This window comes from Neoarius graeffei, chromosome 18 (assembly GCF_027579695.1).
Source record: "Neoarius graeffei isolate fNeoGra1 chromosome 18, fNeoGra1.pri, whole genome shotgun sequence".
Classification (NCBI taxonomy): domain Eukaryota; kingdom Metazoa; phylum Chordata; class Actinopteri; order Siluriformes; family Ariidae; genus Neoarius; species Neoarius graeffei.
This window is the reverse complement of record NC_083586.1, coordinates 63231421-63258296: the sequence shown is the minus strand read 5'-3', so window position 1 is coordinate 63258296 and position 26876 is coordinate 63231421. Positions and strand designations below refer to the sequence as shown.

At 42.8% G+C, this 26876-nt stretch overlaps 1 protein-coding gene across 1 annotated transcript in view; it reads left to right on the top strand.

The window, feature by feature from the left end:
* The window catches only part of LOC132866440 (complement C3-like), a 100395-nt gene extending 77023 nt beyond the window's left edge, over nt 1-23372 (top strand). Inside the window, exons 37-42 of the mRNA XM_060899200.1 lie at nt 15541-15636; nt 19666-19746; nt 19920-20003; nt 22576-22714; nt 22847-22955; nt 23325-23372. Coding sequence (XP_060755183.1) covers nt 15541-15636; nt 19666-19746; nt 19920-20003; nt 22576-22714; nt 22847-22955; nt 23325-23372 — 557 coding nt within the window. The remainder of the gene's footprint in view (nt 1-15540; nt 15637-19665; nt 19747-19919; nt 20004-22575; nt 22715-22846; nt 22956-23324) is intronic.
* The last annotated feature ends 3504 nt before the right edge of the window (nt 23373-26876 follow it).

Genomic DNA, 26876 nt, shown 5'->3' with positions numbered 1-26876 from the left:
ACCCACACTCTTAAGGCTGATTTAAACTGCTGAAAAAGTTAATGCTGGATAAAACAGAAAGGTGTCAGTATTAAAATTTTGAGCAGTTTGTACTACAGTAGCTGTTCTGTGAGATTGGACCATATGAGCTAGTCTTCAGGCCCCATGCAAATCAATGAGCCTTTGACACCCATGACCCTGTCACTGGTTCACTGGTTGTCTTTCCTTGACAACTTTTGGTAGGTACTAACCACTGCATACTGGGAACACCCCACAAGATCTCATCTCATTATCCCTAGCTGCTTTATCCTGTTGTACAGGGTCGCAGGCAAGCTGGAGCCTATCCCAGCTGACTACGGGCAAAAGGCGGGGTACACCCTGGACAAGTCGCCATGTCATCACAGGGCAATAATAATAATAATAATAATAATAATAATAATAATTATTATTATTATTATTATTATATAGCACCTTTCTCACACCCAAGGTCGTTTTACAATTAAACAACAAAAAAGTCCACCAAAATAGGGTCAGGATGTAATTCCAGTGGGATAGTGGCCCACAATCCCACCAAAAGGTGTGAAGGTGTGTCTCACATCACCTGCACAGCCACCACGACACCACCGGTCAACATCATTTGGAATACCGTGCCACAGATCCACAAAGCAAGCACAGAAGCACTGCTGTAAAGAGTGCCTGCACGTCCCGAACCACCTGCATAGACACCACGACTCCACCGAACAACATTGCTCGGAACACCACACCAAGCACAGAAGCACTGCTGCATGGATCGCTGGATAACCCCGATGTTGAAAAGAGGAACGAGCTCACTGCAGTCCATAGTGAGGAGCACAGGCATCACTCATGGCTTACTAAGGCCCGAAGGAAACCCATGCCCAAAACTGGGTCTGGAGCTACACCACAACCGGCAGACAAAACATTCAAACAAAGAACAAATATCAAACTATACAAACACAAAAAGATAAACAAAGAGGAAAAAAGAAAAAGAAAAAGATCTGGTGAGAAGTAGCAACCAAAATGCGCACAGTGTACTCTTAACCGGAAACAGGAAAAAAACATTTGGAGATGCTCAGACCCAGTTATCTCACCATCGCAATTCGTCAAACTCACTCATATCCTTATGCTTGCCCATTTTTCCTGCTTCCAACACATCAAGTTCGAGAAATGACTTAATATATCCACCCCTTGACCAGTGCCATTGTAATGTGAAAATCAATGTTATTCATTTCTTCACCTGTCAGTGGGTTTAACATTATGGCTGATCGGTGTATAGTGTAATATAATATCTAATTTAGTGTGAAGTCTGTTTATGCTTCTTTGTAGCGGAGCTCCTGCGCAGGCCAAAGGCCCAAGTGAGCGGAGCCCCATAGGCATAGTGTGGATACATAAAGAAACCCATCGAGTTGTTTGCTGATGGTTTCGGTCCTGTGCGTGCCTGCCACCATACCAGTGTTATAATAATTACCAATCATACACACTGCCTAGGGGCGGCACGGTGGTGTAGTGGTTAGCGCTGTCGCCTCACAGGTTCGCAAGGGTTCGAGCCCCGTGGCCGACGAGGGCCTTTCTGTGCGGAGTTTGCATGTTCTCCCCGTGTCCACGTGGGTTTCCTCCGGGTGCTCCGGTTTCCCCCACAGTCCAAAGACATGCAGGTTAGGTTAACTGGTGACTCTAAATTGACCGTAGGTGTGAATGTGAATGGTTGTCTGTGTCTGTGTCAGCCCTGTGATGACCTGGCGACTTGTCCAGGGTGTACCCCGCCTTTCGCCCATAGTCAGCTGGGATAGGCTCCAGCTTGCCTGCGACCCTGTAGAAGGATAAAGTGGCTAGAGATAATGAGCTGACACACCACCTAGTGGCCAGTGTTAGTAATTACCAGTCCTAAACACTACCTAGTGGCCAGTGTTAGTAATTACCAGTCATGCACACTGCCTAGTGGCTCGTGTTATAGCCGGTAAAGAAATAAAACAAAAGAGGCTGCCTATGATATAAGAAAATTCTACAACCCAGAAAAAGATGGGAGCTCCACTTTTAGGCAGTGCCTAAATCTATACAGTGGGGCAAAAAAGTATTTAGTCAGTCACCAATTGTGCAAGTTCTCCCACTTAAAAAGATGAGAGGCCTGTAATTTTCATCATATGTATACTGCAACTATGAGAGACAAAATGAGAAAAAAAAAAAACCAGAAAATCACATTGTCTGATTTTTAAAGAATTTATTTGCAAATTATGGTGGAAAATAAGTATTTGGTCAATAACAAAAGTTCCTCTCAATCCTTTGTTATATACCCTTTGTTGGCAATGACAGAGGTCAAATGTTTTCTGTAAGTCTTCACAAGGTTTCCACATACTGTTGCTGGTATTTTGGCCCATTCCTCCATGCAGATCTCCTCTAGAGCAGTGATGTTTTGGGGCTGTCGCTGGGCAACACAGACTTTCAACTCCCCCCAAAGATTTTCTATGGGGTTGAATCAGAATCAGAAGCACTTTATTGCCAGGTATGTTACACACACGAGGAATTTGACTCCGGTTCAACTTAGCTTTCATAGTACAGACAGAAAGAAAGTATAGGAAAAAAAACACACACAGAGTCTCACTGCAGTGAACTCCAGGGGGAGAATCGCGTTTCTACAGCGATGGCCTTGAAGGCAGTGCTGGCTAGGAGAGCCAAGATAAGATTGGAATTTGTTTAGACTTAAGATGGATAGATGTGTCCTTTTTCGCTTAACCCGCTTGTCCATTCTGGCCACCAAAATGATCCATTTCTCTTTGCAAAGCCATCAACTTCTCCATGATGTTATCAATGTTGCGACTCAAGTTCTGAACAGCCACAGTCTGATCACCAACAGCTCTGCCCACCGCCTCAATCATGTCGGGCAGCTTTGTGGGGCTTTGAACAGCTGCCACCGTTAACTGATTTCCTCGATACACCATGGCAATGCCAAGTCCAATCAGCAAAAATCCTGTGATCATGGTTCCGAATAGGTAAATATCCTCAATGTCCTCCACGGAAAGAATTGCCAAGCACACCACACGCCACTTCTCCCAGGCATCCATGGTGTATCCGGCTGCAAATGTTCCGGCAGGACAGGCAGGTTCCCCCAAACCCAGACTTCTCATTGAGAAGATTGTATCAATTGCGTGAAGTGACCAGTTGAACAAATCCATAATTTCGATTCGGAGAACAGTGCAGGAAGGGTCTCTCAGATGAGACGAGTCCGCAGAAGCAAAGCAGGAGAGAGGCTTGTCAGGAAGGGAGAGGCTGAGAAATGAGAGATAAGAGGAAAAAACACCCACACATTTCGCTCCTATCAGGACCGGAATGTGTAGGTGTAACCCCTGGCATTTGTTCATGCAATACTCAGCAGGCTGGTAGAGATGATTCCGAGATTTCAGTCAGGTTCAGGGCTTTTAATGTCACAGCACTATTCAGGAGACACACAGCATTGTGGTTGGTGGTGGTAATACAGCACAGCTTCTGCCCCACAGTGGAAGTCGAAAGCGGCAAAAAGGGGCACACTTTCACAGTGTGATCATATAGTATATGATATGAAACAAAAAATAAATTCATACAAAACAAAAGCATAATGGAGATATACAGGCTGCTTCTCCATGTAGTGTCTCATTTTTATCACAAATGGCCATGAACCCATTTTATAGTTTTACATGAAGGGAAAAAAAACATCTTTACATCTGAACATATTTCTTTCTATGCAAGGCCTCATCTTAAAAGTAGTATGAAAAACCAATGAACTAAAATATTCCTCTTTTAGAGAAGATAAAACATACCTATTCAGGAGACACACAGCATTGTGGTTGGTGGTGGTAATACAGCACAGCTTCTGCCCCTACATGTTAGAATACAATGATAATAAATTCTCCGGAGCGGCCGGCATTTTACATTAGTGCGCAGCACTCAAACAAGAGCGTACAGAGCGCATAAACTAACAGAAGCTAACAAACTTTACATGGCCGAATCAAAACACATGACTGTAAATAACGGTCACAAAACGTGACCAGACACCTCATGTCACTTGATACATGCTTTCATTTGAGTTAAATTAGTTTTACAGCTTTAATACTTCAAAGAATATCACGGAGCTGTTTTCCGTACATACCACAGTGGAAGTCGAAAGCGGCAAAAGGGGCGAGCTCCCGACTTCCGGTCTCTATAGCTGACACCACCCACCACAAGAGGGCACTCAAGGCGCTCAAGTAAAACAAATAAAAGGAGCCTTGCATAGATAAACATATAATATTGACATATTTCCTCAATAAATATGAAATGTAAACAGCACAATACCTTGTTTACAAAATAACATTTTCTAAATGAATTCAAATGTTAATTTTGGTGAACTTCAACAACAAATAACTGTTACATTCTCCTCTCCAGAATTCGACAAAATTACACCTACACCAACAATGTACGGAGGGTACTCCATTAGGAATAAATGCTAAAAATGTGTCAAGTGAGTCCTGTCATATCTCATAAACAACACTTTGAATGAATAACACACATACAACAACAATGTGTCCCGTCAAGCCATAAAGCTGTTCAATAAAGAACCCAGGAGGGTAGTGCAGCGCTTATCACAAACCCTTCACAGATGACATAAAAAGTGCCCACATACACTTCTCACATTCAATTCAAACTCAAACTAACCATCTACAATGGTATGATTCAGAGATACGGGAAAAAACACAAAGAAAAGAAAAGGGGAAAAGAAAAAAACTATCCACTAGGAATGAGTGCAACTAAACTGTGTTCACACTAAATAAAGACCCAGCCCATGTCCTAAACTCATTAATCTGTGTGTGCAGCTTCTGGGTGTTCATAGTATGGATAAGTCTAACAACAGGTCTAATGACTCGACCAGCCCTAGTCTTAACAGATGCCCTCAGGGCATGGCTCAGGCACAACTGTCAGGGAACTGGTAGGCCCCACAGTCTCTTGGTTGCTCCGACAGCTCAGGCCATCATCAAGAGCTGAGGCATTTAAGGAGGCACCTCCAACTGGGGATGAATCCACATCAACTACAACTTCAGTCATTATCAGTCACACAGGCCTCTGTAGGTAGCGCAAGAACCTCGGGCGGGTGATTTGTGTCCACCATAGGAATCTGAGAGACCCAGTGCCGAGTGCGATCAGTATGATCCACTGCACAATTGGAGTGTGGGAGTTGCTCAGTAGAGAGATCCACAGCTCCATTCTCATCTGAAGCACAGAGAGAGGACAGAGAAGTACCATCTTCAGCCTCGGGCAGGACCGGCAAGAAGTTGACGCAGAGCAACAAGTTACGGTGGACAACCTTTGACTGGCCTGAGATGGGATTACGGACCTCAAATGTATGGGTCTGAGGGTTACTGCTGATCACAGTATGAACCACATCCCCCCATCGGTCTGCCAACTTTTTTCGTCCTCTCTCTCCCTTGTTTGCCAGGAGAACTTTGTCACCCGGTTCAATCTCCACTCCTTTTACTCTCCGGTTGTAAATGTTGGCCTGTCGCCTTTGTTCATCGCTAGCATGTTTCTCCGCCAGCACCATGGTCTTTTCACAGCCCCTCGACATACTGCGGGAAGGCAACCTCGCCATCGTCTCTCAGAACAGATTTGAACAGAACATCGACTGGTAGGCGGGGAACTCAGCCGAACATAAGGTAGAAAGGTAGAAATCCAGTAGTGTCATGGATAGCGCTGTTGTACATGAATGTTAGGGTGTGAAGCATCTGAGGCCAAACATGCTTTGCTTGTGGTGGGAGAGTCCTGATCATATCCCCCAACGTGCGGTTGAAGCGCTCAGCTGATCCATTTCCCATCGGATGATAGGCTGTGGTGCGGGACTTCTTAACACCAGAAACCTGAAGGAGGGCTGCTATCAACTCACTCTCAAAGTTGGCACCTTGATCCGAGTGTATTCTTTCAGGGAAGCCATAATAACAGAAGAAGTTATCCCACAGTCTCCGTGCCACCTGTTTGGCCATCTGATCAGGGCAGTAGAAGGCGTGTGCCAGCTTCGTAAAGTGGTCAGTCACGACCAAGACATCAACAGGGCGGTTCTTGGAATCTTCTGCCATCCAAAAGTCGATGCATACTAATTCCAGTGGCGCTGTCATCTTTATACTCTCAAGTGGTGCACGCCCGTCTGGCTCTGGTGTTTTGCCCATGATGCACCTGGCACAGCGCTTGACGTGATCCCTTACATCCCGTTCTATTGAGTCCCAGTAGAATCTTCGTTTCACGAGGGAGAAAGTCCTGTCTTGACCTTGGTGGCCTGCTTCGTCATGACACCCACGCATAGCATCCTCTCTCAATGACAAAGGGACTATGTACTGGTGTCTCTTCTTGGTGATTGGGTCTTTGGACACGCGGTACAGAATACCATCCTTTATCACCAACTTTTCCCACTGCCTTATAAGCCTCAAAGCACTCACAATTTCGTTGACCCTCTCCCTCCTCGAAGGCCTGCGATGCCGCTCAACATAGAACATCACTCTTGCTAGATCAGTATCTTCCCGTTGCCTGTTTCTGAGATCTTGCTTGGAGATGGATGGTAGTACATCTTGGCCAGTGGACATGATGTTCTGGACGTGGTCCACCAGGACCGTGGATCTGATCCTCACAGCTGTGTCCCAGTCATTGTGATGGTCTAGGAGAGCTGACACTTTGGCTGCAGACAGGGAGCTGACTGAAGGGGCCGCTGTGCCAGGCACTGCCACCCTGCCTGTCCTCGAAGCTTTCTGAACAGATTGCCGAACATTCAACCACCTGAAGACCTCTTGAACATCACCTCCAGACAGACCTTCTGACTCCTTCAACAAACACCCATACGGCTCACTGATCAGGTGCTCACCGATCCTCTTTCCTGTGAAAGGCTCTCGGCTCAGGGCATCTGCAACAACATTTTGCGGCCCAGGGACATATTTGATGTCAAACTCATAAGTAGCCAACTTTGCAACCCAGCGTTGCTCGCATGCGTCTAATTTCAGTTTGGTGAGGATGTGAGCGAGCGGGTTGTTATCTGTCCATGCAGTGAAAACATGACCTTTCAGCCAATGGCTGAACTTCTCACAGACCGCCCATTTCAGCGCCAGAAACTCCAAACGATGAGCAGGGTATCTACTCTGGGCCTTGTTCATTGATTTACTAGCAAACGCTATAGGACGAGCCCATTCAGCACCAGGAGCAACGTGGGATAACACAGCACCCAAGCCATCAGAAGAGGCGTCGGTGGAAAGGATGAATGGCTTGGAGAAGTCGGGATGAGCTAGAGTGACATCGTCGAGCAGGGCATTTTTCAGATTTTGTAGGGCCTGATCACAGTCAGGGGTCCAATCCATAGGTGTCAGCTTCCTATAAGCACGCCGACATTTCTGACCTCTCCCACTGTTCATCTTGCCGGTCTTTGTCTCAGATGTCAACCGGAAGAGAGGCTTCGCCATAGTAGAGCAGTTTGGGATAAACCGTTGGTACCACATGATCAGGCCCAGGAATGACTTGATCTTTTTGGGGTAAGGGGTCTGGCCATCAGGAAACATCAGGTCTGACTTGGACACTGAAGTTATGGCTTCCACCTTAGAGGGGTCTGCTGACACCCCACTGGCATCAATGACGTGGCCCAGGAAGTGGACTGAGCATCACAGAAGGTGGCATTTCTTGGGAGCTAGCTTGAGGTTGTGAGCACACAACCACTCAAAAACCATCTCAAGCCTCTTCACGGCTTCCTCTTCACTGGGTGCGAAAACCAACAAGTCATCAAGATAACAGAGCAAGCTCAAGAAGTCCTGATCCCCAAAAATCATCATCATCATACGCATGAAGCTTGCTGGGCTGTTACAAAGCCCTTGAGGGAGCCTGTTATACTCGTGAAGGCCGACAGGTGAGGCAAAGGCTGTGAACTTCTTGTGCTCTTCGTGGAGGGGGACATTGTAGAATCTGGACGTGAGGTCCATCGTGCTGAACAGTGCCTTACCACCAAGAGCAGCAAGACAATCTGCCTGATGTGGAAGAGGGTGCGCGTCCTTCACCGTCCAGGCATTGAGCCAGCGGAAGTCAGTGCAGATGTGCAATTCCCCGTTTCTCTTCCAGACTAATACAAGTGGGGAAGCAAACTCACTGCTGGACTTTCTGATGATCCCCTTCTCTTCCATTTCATTTAGTGTTGTCCAGAGCTTCTGGTAGTGAGCCAGCGGTACGCGCCTGTAAGGGAGTTTCAAAGGTCTTTCATCCACCAGGTGGATCTTGTGAACAAAATCCTTTACTTCACCACAGTCAAGTCTGTGCTTGGAGAAGATGTCAGAGTATTTCAGAGCGAGTTCACACATCTCTTTCTTACAGCGTTCTGACACTTCACACGAGTCAAGATCCAAGTCACTCAAACCGCATCCTCTCAGGGCTTCCGCCATGTCAGGGGAGTCTGAGGTCCGCTCAGCTGCAACATGTTGGCTGCTGGACTTAAGACGAGCTGTCAGCAGGCTGGATTTCCTCAACAGCCAGGTATGGGTAAACATCCGCCAATTTAGCATTCCTCTTGATTGTTATTGGCTTCTCTGTAGGGTTTATGATCCTCATGGGGACCCATCCATCACCCCATAGTGGAGTCACCACTCTGCCAACAAGGATGTTTCTTGGGATAGAGCAAGATCGTGTCGGCTTGACAACCATGGAGCAGCCTGGGGGTCCACGTGACTTCTCTGGGAGCCTCCCCCACACCAGGTGTTCATGTCCAGGCAAGAGTGTCACAGCACTGGTGAGTTTGACCGTGCCCACAAAGTTGGGCACATCTTCACCTTTCCATCGATTGACACCAGCAAGCATGGCAAGGAAGTCATCACACCCTCCAACATCATTCCCAGTCATCTCAGAAATCATGTGCCAGTATTTGTCTGATTCCTTGAATCTGTGTGTCAGATACTTGATCACATTCGTTCCTATGATGAGCTCATCCACTTGACCAGACACAACTAGTGTTGGTACAGACACCGTACATCCATACACTTCAAGCTGCAGATCACAGATCCTCTTTGGATGGACTCTCTGTCCTCCACAACCAATCAGGACAATATCCAAGTCTTGCTGAATATTATTGCCCAAGAGGCCAGCAGCAATGAGCTTCTCTTCCACAGCCTCACTCACAGAGCATGCCATAGAACCCGTATACAACATAGCGGTCACTGTTTCACATCCATTGACAACTACAGGTGTGTAGAACAAACTATCACTGCCATTCAACCGCTGCGTGTTCCGTAGGATGACTGTTAGGTTGCTGGGAAGATTCTCACAGACTGACGTGTATACTGACTGAAGATCGTCACTGAGGGAGTTGTTACTGAGGCCCACATTGCCCCTCTCGAAATGTGGGCGGTCTAGTTTCCCTGATGTGAAGAGGAGGCAGTGGCAGACTGAGGTGCAGGAGAGGATGTGTTACTGTTAGGGCACTGAAGTTTCATGTGGCCTGGCTGGTGGCACAAGAAACATAAGCGATGTAGCCGACAATGGGCAATTGTAGAATGAGAGCTGTCACTGCAGATACTGCAACCCCTGGGCCCTGACACTTTCCTTTTCTGGAACGAGTGGTTGTGGTCACGAGAGGCAGGGGGTCCTGAGGAAGCAGATAAACTATTCAGTACTTCACCAAGCATCTCAGTCATCTTGTCCATACTGTTCTGTATTGCAGTGAGTTCTGCATTATGCTGGGGATGACCCACACTCTGCTTGTGGGAATGTAACAAACCCTCATGCTCAGGACTCCCTACTTCCTGCGTGACACTGCTCACCACAGCAACAGCTTGTCTGGCAGTGCGTTCCACTGCAGATTTGCCATGTCTGGACTTAACCTCTCTGTGGTACTCGTCAATCCTTTCTTGGACCTTTTTAGCTGTCCAGCTGTCAGCTAGCTTGCTCTTGAATACAACAGACAAAGACGGTTCATTACAGTGTCTCACAAACATCATCGCCACCTCTTTGTTCAGGTCCCCCATGCCTTTTCCCTGACGCTGAAGACACTCCTCCGCTATATCGGCTGCCTTATTCAGGCGGACCCAGTAGTCAATCGGACTCTCATGTGCTCTTGGAAGCGTGCTGTAGAAGTCAGCGAGAGGCATGCATGAGTATGACAGGTCACTGAAATGTTGCTTTAGGATAGCATAGATTGCATCAGGATGCTGCTCAACATTGAGTGATGGATTACTGCGTATGCCTATCCTCACCACATCCCTGGCTCTGCCCATCAGCTTGCCCATAATCTCATCAGACTAGTCTGCAAGATCAACACTCTTTTTTTTTTTTTTTTTTTTTTTCAGATACATAGACATCAGGTCCACCCATTCATGTACAGAGCATCTGTCGGTTGCGTCACCACGGAAGGTGGGAGGTTCTCTTGCATCTGACTTAAGGGCCATGGTAAGCTGTGCGAAGTCTACTGTAGTGCCACAAGCCTGTGCACATCCGCCATCTCCGCTCTGGCTGTTGGTATTCTCTCTATCTGACAGTAACCGTGCTGTGACTGAATCTCCAATGTGTTTCCCCAATTCTGTGATTAAAACACCTAGGTGTTTCAGTGTAGTGTCCATTTCATTAGACTGGGGGTGAATAGGAGTAGAGGTATAAGGAGCTTGGGCATCCCAACCAACCCACAGACTAGCCCCACCCTCATCAGTGTTAGTAGGAACCCCCTTCCTACAACCTGGAGAATCCACATAACTTGGCAGAGGTACTGACCTATTGGATAAAAACATCCCTCTACCAAAACTCACCCTAGGACGTGTGTCCATGTTCCCTGGTTCTGTATTATCAAGATGTATTTTTGTCTCTTCTGTCATATTTACCCATGTACTATAAACCAAAACAATGAAACTAACAAAACTCTTGAAAAATATGAGAAAAAGTAAATAAAATCAGAACGACCAAAATTCACAAAACATGCTGTAAATAAGTCCTACTTATAAACCACACTAACTATTAAACAACACTCAAAAGTCACTTCCACTGCTATATGATCCCAAATAAATTCCAGAATAGTACAAAAACTCTAAAATAACACAGTCACAACTAGGTTTTAGCAACAGTGAAACCTGAATATCCCTGAAATCTCCAATCGGGTACACTGCAGCCCGCTGGATGTTGGATCGGTTGTATGCTGATCTTCCATAGTCACGAGGTCACGGCACCAGATGTAACCCCTGGCATTTGTTCACGCAATACTCAGCAGGCTGGTAGAGATGACTCCGAGATTTCAGTCAGGTTCAGGGCTTTTAATGTCACAGCACTATTCAGGAGACACACAGCATTGTGGTTGGTGGTGGTAATACAGCACAGCTTCTGCCCCACAGTGGAAGTCGAAAGTGGCAAAAAGGGGTACACTTTCACAGTGTGATCGTATAGTTTATGATATGAAACAAAAAATAAATTCATACAAAACAAAAGCATAATGGAGATATACAGGCTGCTTCTCCATGTAGTGTCTCATTTTTATCACAAATGGCCATAAACCCATTTTATAGTTTTACATGAAGGGAAAAAAAAACATCTTTACATCTGAACATATTTCCTTCTATGCAAGGCCTCATCTTAAAAGTAGTATGAAAAAACAATGAACTAAAATATTCCTCTTTTAGAGAAGATAAAACATACCTATTCAGGAGACATGCAGCATTGTGGTTGGTGGTGGTAACACAGCACAGCTTCTGCCCCTACACGTTAGAATACAATGATAATAAATTCTCTGGAGCAGCTGGCATTTTACATTACCGCGCAGCACTCAAACAAGAGCGTACAGAGCGCATAAACTAACAGAAGCTAACAAACTTTACATAACCGAATCAAAACACATGACGGTAAATAACGGTCACAAAACGTGACCAGACACCTCATGTCACTTGATACACGCTTTCATTTGAGTTAAATTAGTTTTACAGCTTTAATATTTCAAAGAAAATCACAGAGCTGTTTTCCGTACATACCACAGTGGAAGTCGAAAGCGGCAAAAAGGGCGAGCTCCCGACTTCCGGTCTCTATAGCTGACACCACCCACCACAAGAGGGCGCTCAAGGTGCTCAAGTAAAACAAATAAAAGGAGCCTTGCATAGATAAACATATAATATTGACATATCTCCTCAAGAAATATGAAATGTAAACAGCACAATACCTTGTTTACAAAATAAAATTTTCTAAATGAATTCAAATGTTAATTTTGGTGAACTTCAACAACAAATAACTCTGTTACATAGGCATTAAAAAAACCCTCAGCGCAGCATTCCGTGAAGCACGGAGAAGAATTAACACAACAATTACACAAAAACATAGAAATTACGAGAGAGCAAAGTCCCGTGGCAGCCGTCTGCGGTGCCATCTTGGATGGAAAAGATCTGGAGACTGGCTAGGCCACTCCAGGACCTTGAAATGCTTCTTATGAAGCCACTCCTTTGTTGCCCGGGTGGTGTGTTTGGGATCATTGTCATGCTGAAAGACCCAGCCACGTTTCATCTTCAATGCCCTTACTGATGGAAGGAGGTTTTCACTCAAAATCTCATGATACATGGCCCCATTCATTCTTTCCTTTACACGGATCAGTCATCCTGGTCCCTTTGCAGAAAAACAGCCCCAAAGCATGATGTTTCCATCCCCATGCTTCACAGTAGGTATGGTGTTCTTTGGATGCAACTCAGTATTCTTTCTCCTCCAAACACGACAAGTTGAGTTTTTACCAAAAAGTTCTATTTTGGTTTCATCTGACCATATGACATTCTCCCAATCCTCTTCTGGATCATCCAAATGCTCTCTAGCAAACTTCAGATGGGCCTGGATATGTACTGGCTTAAGCAGAGGGACACGTCTGGCACTGCAGGATTTGAGTCCCTGGCGGCATAGTGTGTTACTGATGGCAGCCTTTGTTACTTTGGTCCCAGCTCTCTGCAGGTCATTCACTAGGTCCCCCCGTGTGGTTCTGGGATTTTTGCTCACCATTCTTGTGATCATTTTGACCCCACGGGGTGAGATCTTGCGTGGAGCCCCAGATCGTGGGAGATTATCAGTGGTCTTGTATGTCTTCCATTTTCTAATAATTGCTCCCACAGTTGATTTCTTCACACCAAGCTGCTTACCTATTGCAGATTCAGTCTTCCCAGCCTGGTGCAGGTCTACAATTTTGTTTCTGGTGTCCTTTGACAGCTCTTTGGTCTTGGCCATAGTGGAGTTTGGAGTGTGACTACAACCCCAATTCCAAAAAAGTTGGGACAAAGTACAAATTGTAAATAAAAACGGAATGCAATGATGTGGAAGTTTCAAAATTCCATATGTTATTCAGAATAGAACATAGATGACATATAAAATGTTTAAACTGAGAAAATGTATTATTTAAAGAGAAAAATTAGGTGATTTTAAATTTCATGACAACACATCTCAAAAACGTTGGGACAAGGCCATGTTGACCACTGTGAGACATCCCCTTTTCTCTTTACAACAGTCTGTAAACATCTGGGGACTGAGGAGACAAGTTGCTCAAGTTTAGGGATAGGAATGTTAACCCATTCTTGTCTAATGTAGGATTCTAGTTGCTCAACTGTCTTAGGTCTTTTTTGTCGTTTCTTCTGTTTTATGATGCGCCAAATGTTTTCTATGGGTGAAAGATCTGGACTGCAGGCTGGCCAGTTCAGTACCCGGACCCTTCTTCTACGCAGCCATGATGCTGTAATTGATGCAGTATGTGGTTTGGCATTGTCATGTTGGAAAATGCAAGGTCTTCCCTGAAAGAGACGTCATCTGGATGGGAGCATATGTTGCTCTAGAACCTGGATATACCATTCAGCATTGATGGTGTCTTTCCAGATGTGTAAGCTGCCCATGCCACACGCATTAATGCAACCCCATAACATCAGAGATGCAGGCTTCTGAACTGAGCGCTGATAACTTAGGTCGTCCTTCTCCTCTTTAGTCCCAATGACACGGCGTCTCTGATTTCCATAAAGAACTTCAAATTTTGATTCATCTGACCACAGAACAGTTTTCCACTTTGCCACAGTCCATTTTAAATGAGCCTTGGCCCAGAGAAGACGTCTGCGCTTCTGGATCATGTTTAGATACGGCTTCTTCTTTGAACTATAGAGTTTTAGCTGGCAACAGCGGATGGCACGGTGAATTGTGTTCACAGATAATGTTCTCTGGAAATATTCCTGAGCCCATTTTGTGATTTCCAATACAGAAGCATGCCTGTATGTGATGCGGTGCCATCTAAGGGCCCAAAGATCATGGGCACCCAGTATGGTTTTCCGGCCTTGACCCTTACGCACAGAGATTCTTCCAGATTCTCTGAATCTTTTGATGATATTATGCACTGTAGATGATGATATATTCAAACTCTTTGCAATTTTACACTGTCAAACTCCTTTCTGATATTGCTCCACTATTTGTCGGCGCAGAATTAGGGGGATTGGTGATCCTCTTCCCATCTTTACTTCTGAGAGCCGCTGCCACTCCAAGATGCTCTTTTTATACCCAGTCATGTTAATGACCTATTGCCAATTGACCTAATGAGTTGCAATTTGGTCCTCCAGCTGTTCCTTTTTTGTACCTTTAACTTTTCCAGCCTCTTATTGCCCCGTCCCAACTTTTTTGAGATGTGTTGCTGTCATGAAATTTCAAATGAGCCAATATTTGGCATGAAATTTCAAAATGTCTCACTTTCGACATTTGATATGTTGTCTATGTTCTATTGTGAATACAATATCAGTTTTTGAGATTTGTAAATTATTGCATTCCGTTTTTATTTACAATTTGTACTTTGTCCCAACTTTATTGGAATTGGGGTTGTATTTGAGGTTGTGGACAGTTGTCTTTTATACTGATAACGAGTTCAAACAGGTGCCTTTAATACAGGTAATGAGTGGAGGACAGAGGAACCTCTTAAAGAAGTTGTTTCAGGTCTGTGAGAGCCAGAAATCTTACTTGTTTGTAGGTGACCAAATAGTTATTTTACCAAGGAATTTACCAATTAATTCATTAAAAATACTACAATGTGATTTCCTGGATTCTTTCCCCCCCATTCTGTCTCTCATAGTTGAAGTGTACCTATGATGAAAATTACAGGCCTCTCTCATCTTTTTGAGTGGGAGAACTTGCACAATTGGTGGCTGACTAAATACTTTTTTGCCCCACTGTATGTTACTGCTGCTTCATTGCTCATCTACACCTACAGATGATGGACCAGACACTACACATTGCACACAGCTATGATTTATATTACTACCATTGACACTCTTGTTCATATACTGTGACTGCACATATTCCACCATCTACAGTTATGATCTGCACTTTAGCTACTTGTATATGAAACATACCAACCAGTCCGCCTCATATATTCTGCATATTTTATATATTGTATTTGTACCTACTGTAATCCCCTCTGCTTTTCTTGATTCAATTAGTTTTCCTCCCCTCTCATCATCTCATGTACTGTATATATTTTGTTTTGCACATCTGTACCTCAGCTTTACAACAAGCATTTTGTGCACATACCAAACATCAAACTTGATCTTGTGTTCTTTGTAGTGGAAAAATGTGTGAAATACTACCATCCTGTAAAGAAAGATGGAGCCTTGAACAGATTGTGCAAAGACCACGAGGGTCTGTGCCAGTGTGCTGAAGGTACACACATTTACATCTGACAAATTCAATCAATAAAAACTAAGTGAATCAGGTTTAATATGTCTGGAATCCTCATGAAAGATTATAATGACAGTTTTAAATAATGGATCAGATTTCAAAAGCTACTTGCATGTTGTGTATATGGTGCTTGAAAGTTTGTGAACCCTTCAGAATTTTCTATATTTCTGCATAAATATGACCTAAAACATCATCAGATTTTCACACAAGTCCTAAAAGTAGATAAAGAGAACCCAGTTAAACAAATGAGACAAAAATATTATACTTGATCACTTATTTATTGAGGAAAATGATCCAATATTACATATTTGTGAGTGGCAAAAGTATGTGAACCTTTGCTTTCAGTATCTGGTGTGACCCCCTTGTGCAGCAGTAACTGCAACTAAACGTTTCTGGTAACTGTTGATCAGTCCTGCACACCGTCTTGGAGGAATTTTAGCCCATTCCTCCATACAGAACAGCTTCAACTCTGGGATGTTGGTGGGTTTCCTCACATGAACTGTTCACTTCAGGTCCTTCCACAGCATTTCGATTGGATTAAGGTCAGGACTTTGACTTGGTCATTCCAAAACATTAACTTTCTTCTTCTTTAACCATTCTTTGGTAGAACGACTTGTGTGCTTAGGGTCGTTGTCTTGCTGCATGACCCACCTTCTCTTGAGATTCAGTTCATGGACAGATGTCCTGACATTTTCCTTTAGAATTTGCTGGTATAATTCAGAATTCATTGTTCCATCAATGATGGCAAGCTGTCCTGGCTCAGATGCAGCAAAACAGGCCCAAACCATGATACTACCACCACCATGAATTCTGAGGTATTCAGAGACATACTGTGTGCTCAAATCCAGCCAAATGCAGCCAAACTGATTGGTCAGCGTTTCATAATACAGATGGACAATGACCCAAAACATAAAGCCAAAGCAACCCAGGAGTTTACTAAAGCAAAGAAGTGGAATATTCTTGAATGGCCAAGTCAGTCACCTGATCTCAACCCAATTGAGCATGCATTTCACTTGTTAAAGACTAAACTTCAGACAGAAAGGCCCACAAACAAACAGCAACTGAAAACCACTGCAGTAAAGGTCTGGCAGAACATTAAAAAGGAGGAAACACAGCATCTGGTGATGTCCATGAGTTCAAGATTTCAGGCAGTCATTGCCAACAAAGGGTTTTCAACCAAGTATTAGAAATGAACATTTTACTTACAATTATTTAATTTGTCCAATTACTTTTGAACCCCTGAAATGAAGGGATTGTGTTTAAAAAATGCTTTAGTTCCTCACATTTTTATGCAATCATTTTGTTCATCCCACTGAATTAAAGCTGAAAGTCTGAACTTCAACTGCATCTGAATTGTTTTGTTCAAAATTCATTGTGGTAATGTACAGAACCAAAATTAGAAAAATGTTGTCTCTGTCCAAATATTTATGGACCTAACTGTAGATCCCTGTTCTTTAAATAAAACAGGGTGCCCACTCACACCTGATTGTCATCCCATTGATTGAAAACACCTGACTCTAATTTCACCTTCAAATTAATTGCTAATCCTAGAGGTTCGCATACTTTTGCCACTCACAGATATGTAATCTTGGATCATTTTCCTCAATAAATAAATGACCAAGTATAATATTTTTGTGTCATTTTTTTTAACTGGGTTCTCTTTATCTACTTTTTGGACTTGTGTGAAAATCTGATGATGTTTTAGGTCATATTTATGCAGAAATATAGAAAACTCTAAAGGGTTCACAAACTTTCAAGCACCACTCTGTGTGTGTGTGTGTGTGTGTGTGTGTGTGTGTGTGTGTGTGTATATATATATATATATATATATATATATATATATATATATATATATATATATATATATATATATATATAAAAATTAGAATATTGTGAAAAAGTTCAATATTTTCCATCAGTTATTTAAGAAAGTCTCGTCTCATCTCATCTCATTATCTCTAGCTGCTTTATCCTGTTCTACAGAGTCGCAGGCAAGCTGGAGCCTATCCCAGCTGACTATGGGTGAAAGGCGGGGTACACCCTGGACAAGTCACCAGGTCATCACAGGGCTATTTAAGAAAGTGAAAATGTTATATATTATAGACTCATTACACATAAACTAAAATGTTTCAAGCATTTTTCTATTTTAATTGTAATCAGTATGGCATACAGTACAAAAACATAAAAAAAATCTCAAAATATTAGAATAATTTCATTTCGAGTTTGAGTAAAACAGTATGAACACAGTGTATCTCTCAGTCTAGTTCAGTATACACAACCACAATCATGGGGAAGACTGCTGACTTGACTGTTGTCCAGAAGATGATCACTGATGCCCTCCACAAGGAGGGTAAGCCACAAAAGGTCATTGCTGAAAAGGGTGGCTGGAAAAGGTGCACAAGCAACAGGGATGGCCGCAGTCTTGAGAGGATTGTCAAGAAAAGTTGATTCAAGAACTTGGGAGAGCTTCACAAGGAGTGGACTGAGGCTGGTGTCAGTGTATCAAGACCCATCACGAACAGACATCTTCAAGAAAGAGGATACAACTTTCGCATTCCTAATATCAAGCTACTCCTGAGCCAGAGACAATGTCAGAAGTGTCTTATCTGGGCTAAGGAGAGAAAGAAATGGACTGTTGCTTAATGGTCCAAAGTCCTCTTTTCAGATGAAAGTACATCTTGCATTTAATTTGGAAATCACGGTTCTAGAGTCTGGATGAAGAGTGGAGAGGCACAGAATCCAAGGTGTTTGAAGCCCAGTGTGAAGTTTCCACAGTCTGTGATGATTTGGGGTGCCATGTCATCTTCTGGTGTTGGTCCACTGTATTTTATCAAGTCCAAAGTCAACACAGCCATCTACCAGGAGATTTTAGAGCACTTCATGCTTCCATCTGCTGACGAGCTTTTTGGAGATGCTGATTTCCTTTTCCAGCAGGACTTAGCACCTACCCACAGTGCCAAAACTACTACCAAATGGTTTGCTGACCATGATATTACTGTGTTTGATTGGCCAGCCAACTTGCCTCACCTGAACCCCAAAGAGAATCTATGGGGTATTGTCAAGAGGAAGATGAGAAACACCCGACCCAAAAATACAGATACGCTGAAGGCCACTATCAAAGCAACCTGGGCTTCAATAACACCTCAGCAGTGCCACAGACTGATCACCTCCATGCCACACCGCATTGATACAGTAATTCATGGTAAAGGAGCCCCAACCAAGTACTGAGTGTATAAATGAATATACTTTTCAGAAGTTGGACATTTCTGTATTGTAAATCCTTTTTTTTTTTGATTGATCTCAGGGAATATTCTAATAATTTGAGATATTGGATTTCTGATTTTCATGAGCTATAAGCCATAATCATCAAAATTAAAACAAAAAATGGTTTAAATATTTCACTTTACATGTAATGAATATAGAATATATGAAAATTTACCTTTTTGAATTAAATTATGAAAAAAAGGAAGTTTATCATGGTATTCTAATTTTTTGAGATGCACTAGTGTGTGTGTGTGTGTGTGTGTGTATATATATATATATATATATATATATATATATATATATATATATATATAAAGCTGCAAAGTTTGTTTGTTTGTTTGTTTGTCTTGAGCTAACGTCGCCAATTCTTGACAGATTTTCACCTAATTTGGCAAGTAGGTATAGGAGATTTGGCAGAACTCAGAAATTCCATATTTGGGCCCAGGGGGTCTCTGGTGGGCGCCTGGGTGGTGGATGTTTGGATTTTTGTTTGTCTTGGGTTAACATCACTATTTCTTGATGGATCGGCACCAAATTTGACATGGAAGTCTGGGGGCAACCCAGAATTTTACAAAACCCAGGCAACACCACATAACCTGCTAGTGTGTGTATGTATATGTGTATAAATGAAAAATAGCAGTAAAGTTGGTGAAACATTTAAGTACAATGTTTATTTGTTTGTTTGCTTGTTTGTTGCATATTTGTTCAAGTGTGTAAGAGAGAAATGTTCTATATCTCCTGCCGCAGAAAACTGCAGTATCCAGAAGAAACAGCATATCAATGAGGAAGACCGGTTGAAAACAGCTTGTGAAGCCGGCATGGATTATGGTAAACACTGACAACCAGATTCAGACACAGATGAGCATGCTATCTGCACACAGTTCTCGGTCACTATATTCATGGCGTGCTTTAATATGTAATAAATCAAATCTTTGCAATATAAATAATCATGAACAGAAAAATATTAAATAATATATTGTTTTAATACATGTATTTTGCAGTATATAAAGTCCAAGTAGTGAAAACGGACTACAGCCCGAACATAGATTTCTATGACGTGAAGATTGAAGAGGTCCTGAAAGAAGGTATGTCTTACTATTCATCTGTATGACAGTTGATCACAGTAATGTGCATCACTAACATCATTACATCCACATTAAATGCATGGAACGACGGGATATATGGAACTGGAGCTGCGATAAAGTATGAGATAACAGGACCTCATTGTATTGGAGACCTTCCACACTGTTGGGCCTCATTTATCAATCTTTCTGTGAAGTTGTGTCAAAAACCAAGTTGTAAGTCAAACCAACCAAATTTGGCTAAATTTACAAAAAGATTTGGAAATGCTGAATTTATTTTGTTGCAGCACGGTGGTGTAGTGTTTAGCACTGTCACCTCACAGCAAGAAGGTTCTGGGTTCAAGCTCAGTGGCCAACAGGGCCCTTTCTGTGTGGCATTTGCATGTTCTCCCCGTGTCTGCATGGGTTTCGTCCGGGTGCTCCGGTTTCCCCCACAGTCCAAAGACATGCAGGTTAGGATAATTGGTGGCTCTAAATTGACTGTAGGTGTGAATGGATGTGTGTCTCTGTGTGTCAGCCCTGTGATGATCTGGTGACTTGTCCAGGCTGTACCCCGCCTCTCACCCATAGTCAGCTGGGATAGGCTCCAGCTTGCCCACATCCCTGTACAGGATAAGCGGCTACAGATAATGGATGGATGAATTTATTTTATTTCTGTGTGTATGTTAGGTACAGATAATGATAGGGGAGACTGGGGAGACTTGGGACAGTTTGGATTCCCATAAATTAATTTCAACCAATCAAGTTTTAGATCCCATCAGAAGTTAGATGTTGCCACTTGGAGTAACCCAGTGTTGTAGTTGAATCACTAAACCTCAAGTAAAAGTCCAGTCGAGAGTCACCAGTGTTCAAGTCCAAGCCATTAAAGAAAATTTTGAGGAGAGTCCAAGTCGGCTCTGAGAACAAGACTCCAGCTGCATCATTTGACGGTGGCTGCTACTCAGACTGTCAAAAGCATTTGGCTCCAATTGCAAATTCGCTACCAACTTGGAGGCAGTAGAAGTCAAATACCCATTGAAGTGGTTGGCCACAGCCAGTGTTGTGGTCGAGTCACTGAACCTTGAGTCGGAGTCCAGTCTCGAGTCCCCAGTGTTCAAGTCTGAGTCAAGTCCAAGTCATTAAAAAAATTTCAATTCAAGTCTGAGTTGAGTCCACAATTGATCCAAGTTGAGTCTGAGAACAAGACTCCAACCACACCATTTGACGGTGGCTGTTGCTGCCTTTATGTGAAAGCATCTCTGCTACTGTGTTGGACTAACGTTACTGCTCAACTGCCCCATTTTAGTTAATAGGCTACAGACAGAAAGCTTGTTCATTGCTTAGCATGTGCTGCCCACTATCAACAGGGCAAATAACATGAGAGAGGGTTAACACTCCGGGGCGGAGCCAACCGATGCACGTGCATCCGTCAGAAATATATGTGCACCATTGGCATCGGTCACGGCTCGTTTATTTACCTTACCACTAGCCGGCTACATGGGCGACAGCCATACTCAACCAACAGACCAATGGCTCAGGATCCAACCACCTGTGGTAAGTGGTGATGCTGACCTGACCTAATAACCTGTATTCTCACGATGCTTTGTATAGCGTGACCTGAGACAAAGAATCTAGGTCAAACCAATAAAATGCTCCAGAAAGAGCTCGAGATTTGAAATTCGGGGCAAATAAAGGTCATAGCGGGCCATGCCTGGGCTGTTTTGAAAGGTCTCGGGGAGGTGCTAGGACGTTCAGTGACTGAGTGAGTTATGAATTTAAATCACACGTGGCTGGAGCCAGGGCTCATTAAAGTTTTTGGCAAGCCGTGCTCGCACAGGGCTTCAGAGGAGAATAACGGGTCAAGCCGTGGTCATAGTGGACCGTGGCTGCCCTCTTCGGAAAAGGCTCAGCGCGCTCTACGTCCCTGTGAAAAGCCGTCACGATCTGCTAAAAATAGTGAAAATATTGCTGCAGATGTGTATCTGTCAGACTCTTGGGCTGAATCCATCCCTGAACACTTGCTAGTTCAGTGCTCAACAAGCAAGCCCCGCTATCAACAGGGCAATGAACATAGCGTGTCACTTCCTTCTCTGGGTGGAGTTTTACCAAATGATGATTGAAGTTTGAGGTCGTCCCCACCGTCTCCTCGATAGTTCTTCTACATATGGAACACATAGCAGTGCATTTTTTCCCACTGCACGAGAAGTCTGTAGAAGCAAAGCGGACAATCCTAGCAGCGTTCTCTCCAGGCATTTTAACGCCATTAATGTTAGTTTGTTCCTGAACATGACATATGAACAGGTGAATGTGCATTCTCTTGCACGAAATTAGTATAAAAATTAATATAGATATAAATATCTTCTGCCAAATTATTATGGCATGTTACAAAAAATAAAGAAAAAAAATCAGAGTCCTCGTCTCCAATTTCTGAGTCCGAATGCAGTTAATTCACGAGTCCGAGTCATCAGTGCTCAAGTCCAAGTCAAGTCACAAGTCCTTAAAATTAGGGCACAAGTTGGACTCGAGTACTACAAGCCTGGAGGAACCTACTTCCAGCATGTTTCTTAAGAGCAGGTGTTTGATGTGTTTGATCCAGGTTCCGACCAAAACATACGTGAAAAACAGAGGCGCTTCATGGGTCATCCAAACTGCAGGGAGTCTTTTGGATTCGAAGTAGGCAAGCGCTACCTCATCATGGGCAACAGTATTGACCTACCAGCAGACCAAGATGGAAAGTATGTAAACTCATCAGCTAATCACCAAATCACAAAATTCTCTGTGCTCAGCTCTCTGGAGTTTTCAGCTATGCATGATCATGACATTATCTGTATGATTGGACCCTGATTTGTATCATTTGTTGTTGTCAGGTTGCAGTACATCTTGGGTGAGCAGACTTGGATTGAATATTGGCCCACAAACGAAGAAGGTCGAACTGAGGAATACAGAAGCAAATTCATCGGAATCTCTGCACTGCGGGTGGCACGGTGGTGTAGTGGTTAGCAATGTCACCTCACAGTAAGAAGGTCCGGGTTCGAGCCCCGTGGCCGGCAAGGGCCTTTCTGTGTGGAGTTTGCATGTTCTCCCCGTGTCCGCATGGGTTTCCTCCGGGTGCTCCGGTTTCCCCCACAGTCCAAAGACATGCAGGTTAGGTTAACTGGTGACTCTAAATTGACCGTAGGTGTGAATGTGAGTGTGAATGGTTGTCTGTGTCTATGTGTCAGCCCTGTGATGACCTGGCGACTTGTCCAGGGTGTACCCTGCCTTTCGCCCGTAGTCAGCTGGGATAGGCTCCAGCTTTCCTGTGACCCTGTAGAAGGATAAAGCGGCTAGAGATAATGAGATGAGGTCTCTGCACTGGCTCAAAGCCTTACCGAATTTGGATGCACTACATAAACACAGATTTATTTTATTTTATTTTTTCTGTACAACTTTCTAAATTTCTTTTCTCTTGCTGTGACAGCGAATTTACTCTTGGCACTCACCCTTGCAAAGTATCCATCCTCACATTTATTTGAAAATGTAAAAGCTGTCTGTGATCTCTAAAAGGAAAATATTGAATAAACTGTCTACCTTTGATCCTGTTACGCGTGTTTAACGTTTGTTGAATTAGCGGTACAGCATATTATACAGCATAGCTGGGCGGTTTGTAACCTTTGTCACAAATGTGCTTTCTGTAATTTGATCAAAGCCGATATTAAAATGACAGTCACGCTCATACTCGACAAATATAACCGTTAACGGTCCTTTCATTATGATGTGATGCGTTTACTATGACGATACACAACCTGGATCAGGATGAATAGTATTAACACACTCACACACAAGGACACAAATTAAAACCAGACAACATTTCAGAAGAAAACAGTAACATGCAAGACTTGTTATAAAGTTATAAACTGTAAGCAGTGATATTTCTTTCCCAAAATATCTCTCGCCTAGATATTGAGAATATCCACTCACCGGCCACTTTAATAGGAACTTGTTGAGTTTAAGATCCCTGTTCTTGGCTGCAGGAGTGGAACTCAGTGCGTTCTTCTGTTTTCTGTTGCATTTTGAGATGCTTTTCTGCTCACCACAGTTGTAAAGAGTGATTATATGAGTTCTTATATCCTTCCTGGCAAAAAAACAGCTCAAACCACCTCAGATCTGTCCATTTTCCTCTGACGTCTCTTATCAACAAGGTATTTGTTTCCACCCACAGAACTGTCGCTCACTCACTGGATGGTTGTTTTTGGCACCATTCTGTGTAAACTCTACAGACTGTTGTGTGTGAAAACCCCAGGAGGAGATCAGCAGTTTCTGAAATACTCAAACCAAAAATACTCATCTGGCTCAAACCAACACCCATGCGACAGTGAAAGAAAGTCACACTTCACTGTGAGATCACAATTTTTCCTATTCTGATGCTTGAACATCGTGAATATTAACTGAAGCTCTTGATTTGATTCTGCATGATTTTATGCATCAAAGGATCGGCTGATTTAGAGAACTGCAGGTGGATGGATGAGTGTTCCTAATAAAGTGGTCAGGTTTCCATGTCTAGAATAAACTTTGCCAAATATATATGACAGAGAGAGAGAGAGAGAAATATATGAGATGCTCATCTAAGTTTCCAAACCTGTTATTGCTTAATTCTTGAATATTTTCTATCATTAAAAATCGTATAATCCCTGCTTTCCAAAGAAATGTATCTGGTTAAGATCTGTTCAGTACTTTGGGAGTAACAGCAGGTTGAAGTCGGTACAACAGGGTAAAAAACTCTGCTTGCGGGACATCAGGAAACTGCCGGGGCTTTTCTTTTTGAGTGATGGGAAAGCGGTCAGGCTCTCTCTCTCTCTCTCTCTCTCTCCTGATCGGTTTCCCACTGGATTACTCGTCAATATCAATCAGATCACTTTTATAGGGATGTTCTCTCGCTCTCACTGTTTCTGATGAAGGATTCATCAAAATTTTCCCTCTGCTAGTTTTGATGTTCTGATTCACGGGAGACTTTGAAGTGAGTTTTCAGAGCTTTACCTACTTTTTTTTTTTAATCAAACTGATTCCTGTAAATAAATAACTATTTTAGAATAGAACTGGAGTTGTTTTGGTGAAAAATATTGCAATCTTAGTGGTCAGAATGAGATTTTAAAAAAAATGGGAGTCAGAAACGTGAGTGTCAATTTCAGTTCAGTTAATGTGAATTGTTTATTGGATGTGGATCAGACAGTTTTTTTGAGGTTCGCCTTGAAAGCTGTGAATAATAATTGAAATGATCATTTATATTATTTCATATAAACACTAGTAGGCCCTACTGAGAAATACAAAGGCCTACAGAGCACAAAGAGGGGATTAGAAATAATCTTTTATTCCTTTTTTACTGGGTGTACCAATTTAATGGTTTTACCTAATTACCATAATTAGTGTGAATTAAATACTAATTTATAAAATTTGTTCTCACTAAATTTCCAAAGTTTGTATTTAGGATACAACTATCTATCTTCCTGCCAATTTCCATGTAAATATCTTGAAAAATAGAAAAGTTATGAAGAAAAACCATTTGATCTCATTGGTTAATATGGCCCATGTTGGACCATGTGATCCTCAGACAGAATATTACAGCTGTTTAATAAAAATTAAGCTGTTTTTTTCAATCTTTGATTTGTAATATCTCAAGAACAAATAAACATTTTAATTCTGTAAAAAGTCTGTTGTTCTGCGTTCAATTCTGAATTCAATGAGAGCAGTTTCAAGCAATTTGGATTGGATTTGGATTTTCACCTGATATACAGTGGTGCTCGAAAGTTTGTGAACCCTTTAGAATTGTCTATATTTCTGCATAAATATGACCTAAAACATCATCAGATTTTCACACAAGTCCTAAAAGTAGATAAAGAGAACCCAGTTAAACAAATGAGACAAAAATGTTATACTTGGTCATTTATTTATTGAGGAAAATGATCCAATATTACATATCTGTGAGTGGCAAAAGTATGTGAACCTTTGCTTTCAGTGTCTGGTGTGACCCCCTTGTGCAGCAATAACTGCAACTAGCCTAAACGTTTGCGGTAACCGTTGATCAGTCCTGCACACCGGCTTGGAGGAATTTTAGCCCGTTCCTCCATACAGAACAGCTTCATGAGATTGGTACTGTGTTTTCTTCACTATTGAGTGAAGTACTTTTCTTTGGTGTGTGTGCGCATGCGTGTACAGGTGATGGCTCTGAAATGAGGCTGAAGCACCAGGCTGCCTTTACAGGCTCCAGTGTAGCGAAAGCGTTCCTCCGAGCTCAGGCTTTGCTGTTTGGAGCATATAAAGATGCCTTACAGTACCTTAGCGGAGTTATCACACACACTTAAGTTCTCTCTTTTCCTTTTCTGTAGGGACAACCCGTGTCATTCTGTGAAGAGTCGTTTCTCACACACAAGTCTCCCAGCATGAGGCAGTTCCTCGAGAGCGAAATACACCCGCAGTTTTTCAAACAGGTGTGTAGGTGTGTACACACACTGAGCATCTGTGTCGTAATAGCTTTCCTTTTACTTCGCACATCAGAATTGATTCTGACCTTGAAAGGAAAACACCTTAAGAAATTGCGCCCTCTAGTGTTCAAACACTTACTCTGTAGAGCAGGGTTTTTGTTTGTTTTCTGAGGGCAGAACAGATAATATACTGCATGCACAGCAGAAATGTGGCACCAGTAATAAACAGAACAAAATTTGATCATTCTGATGATCACACCTTAAATCATTATAATTGCCTTGGATATTGAAATATGACTTTTTTTTTTGAAGGAATACATTCTTTAAAGCCAAGGTAAGTAATTTCAGAGAAACCAGCAAGAGTAAACTAAATTTTGAAACTATCTGACCTTTAAAAAAAAAAAGCCCAACCTCTCCATCAGAGGTCACTCCTACAAAG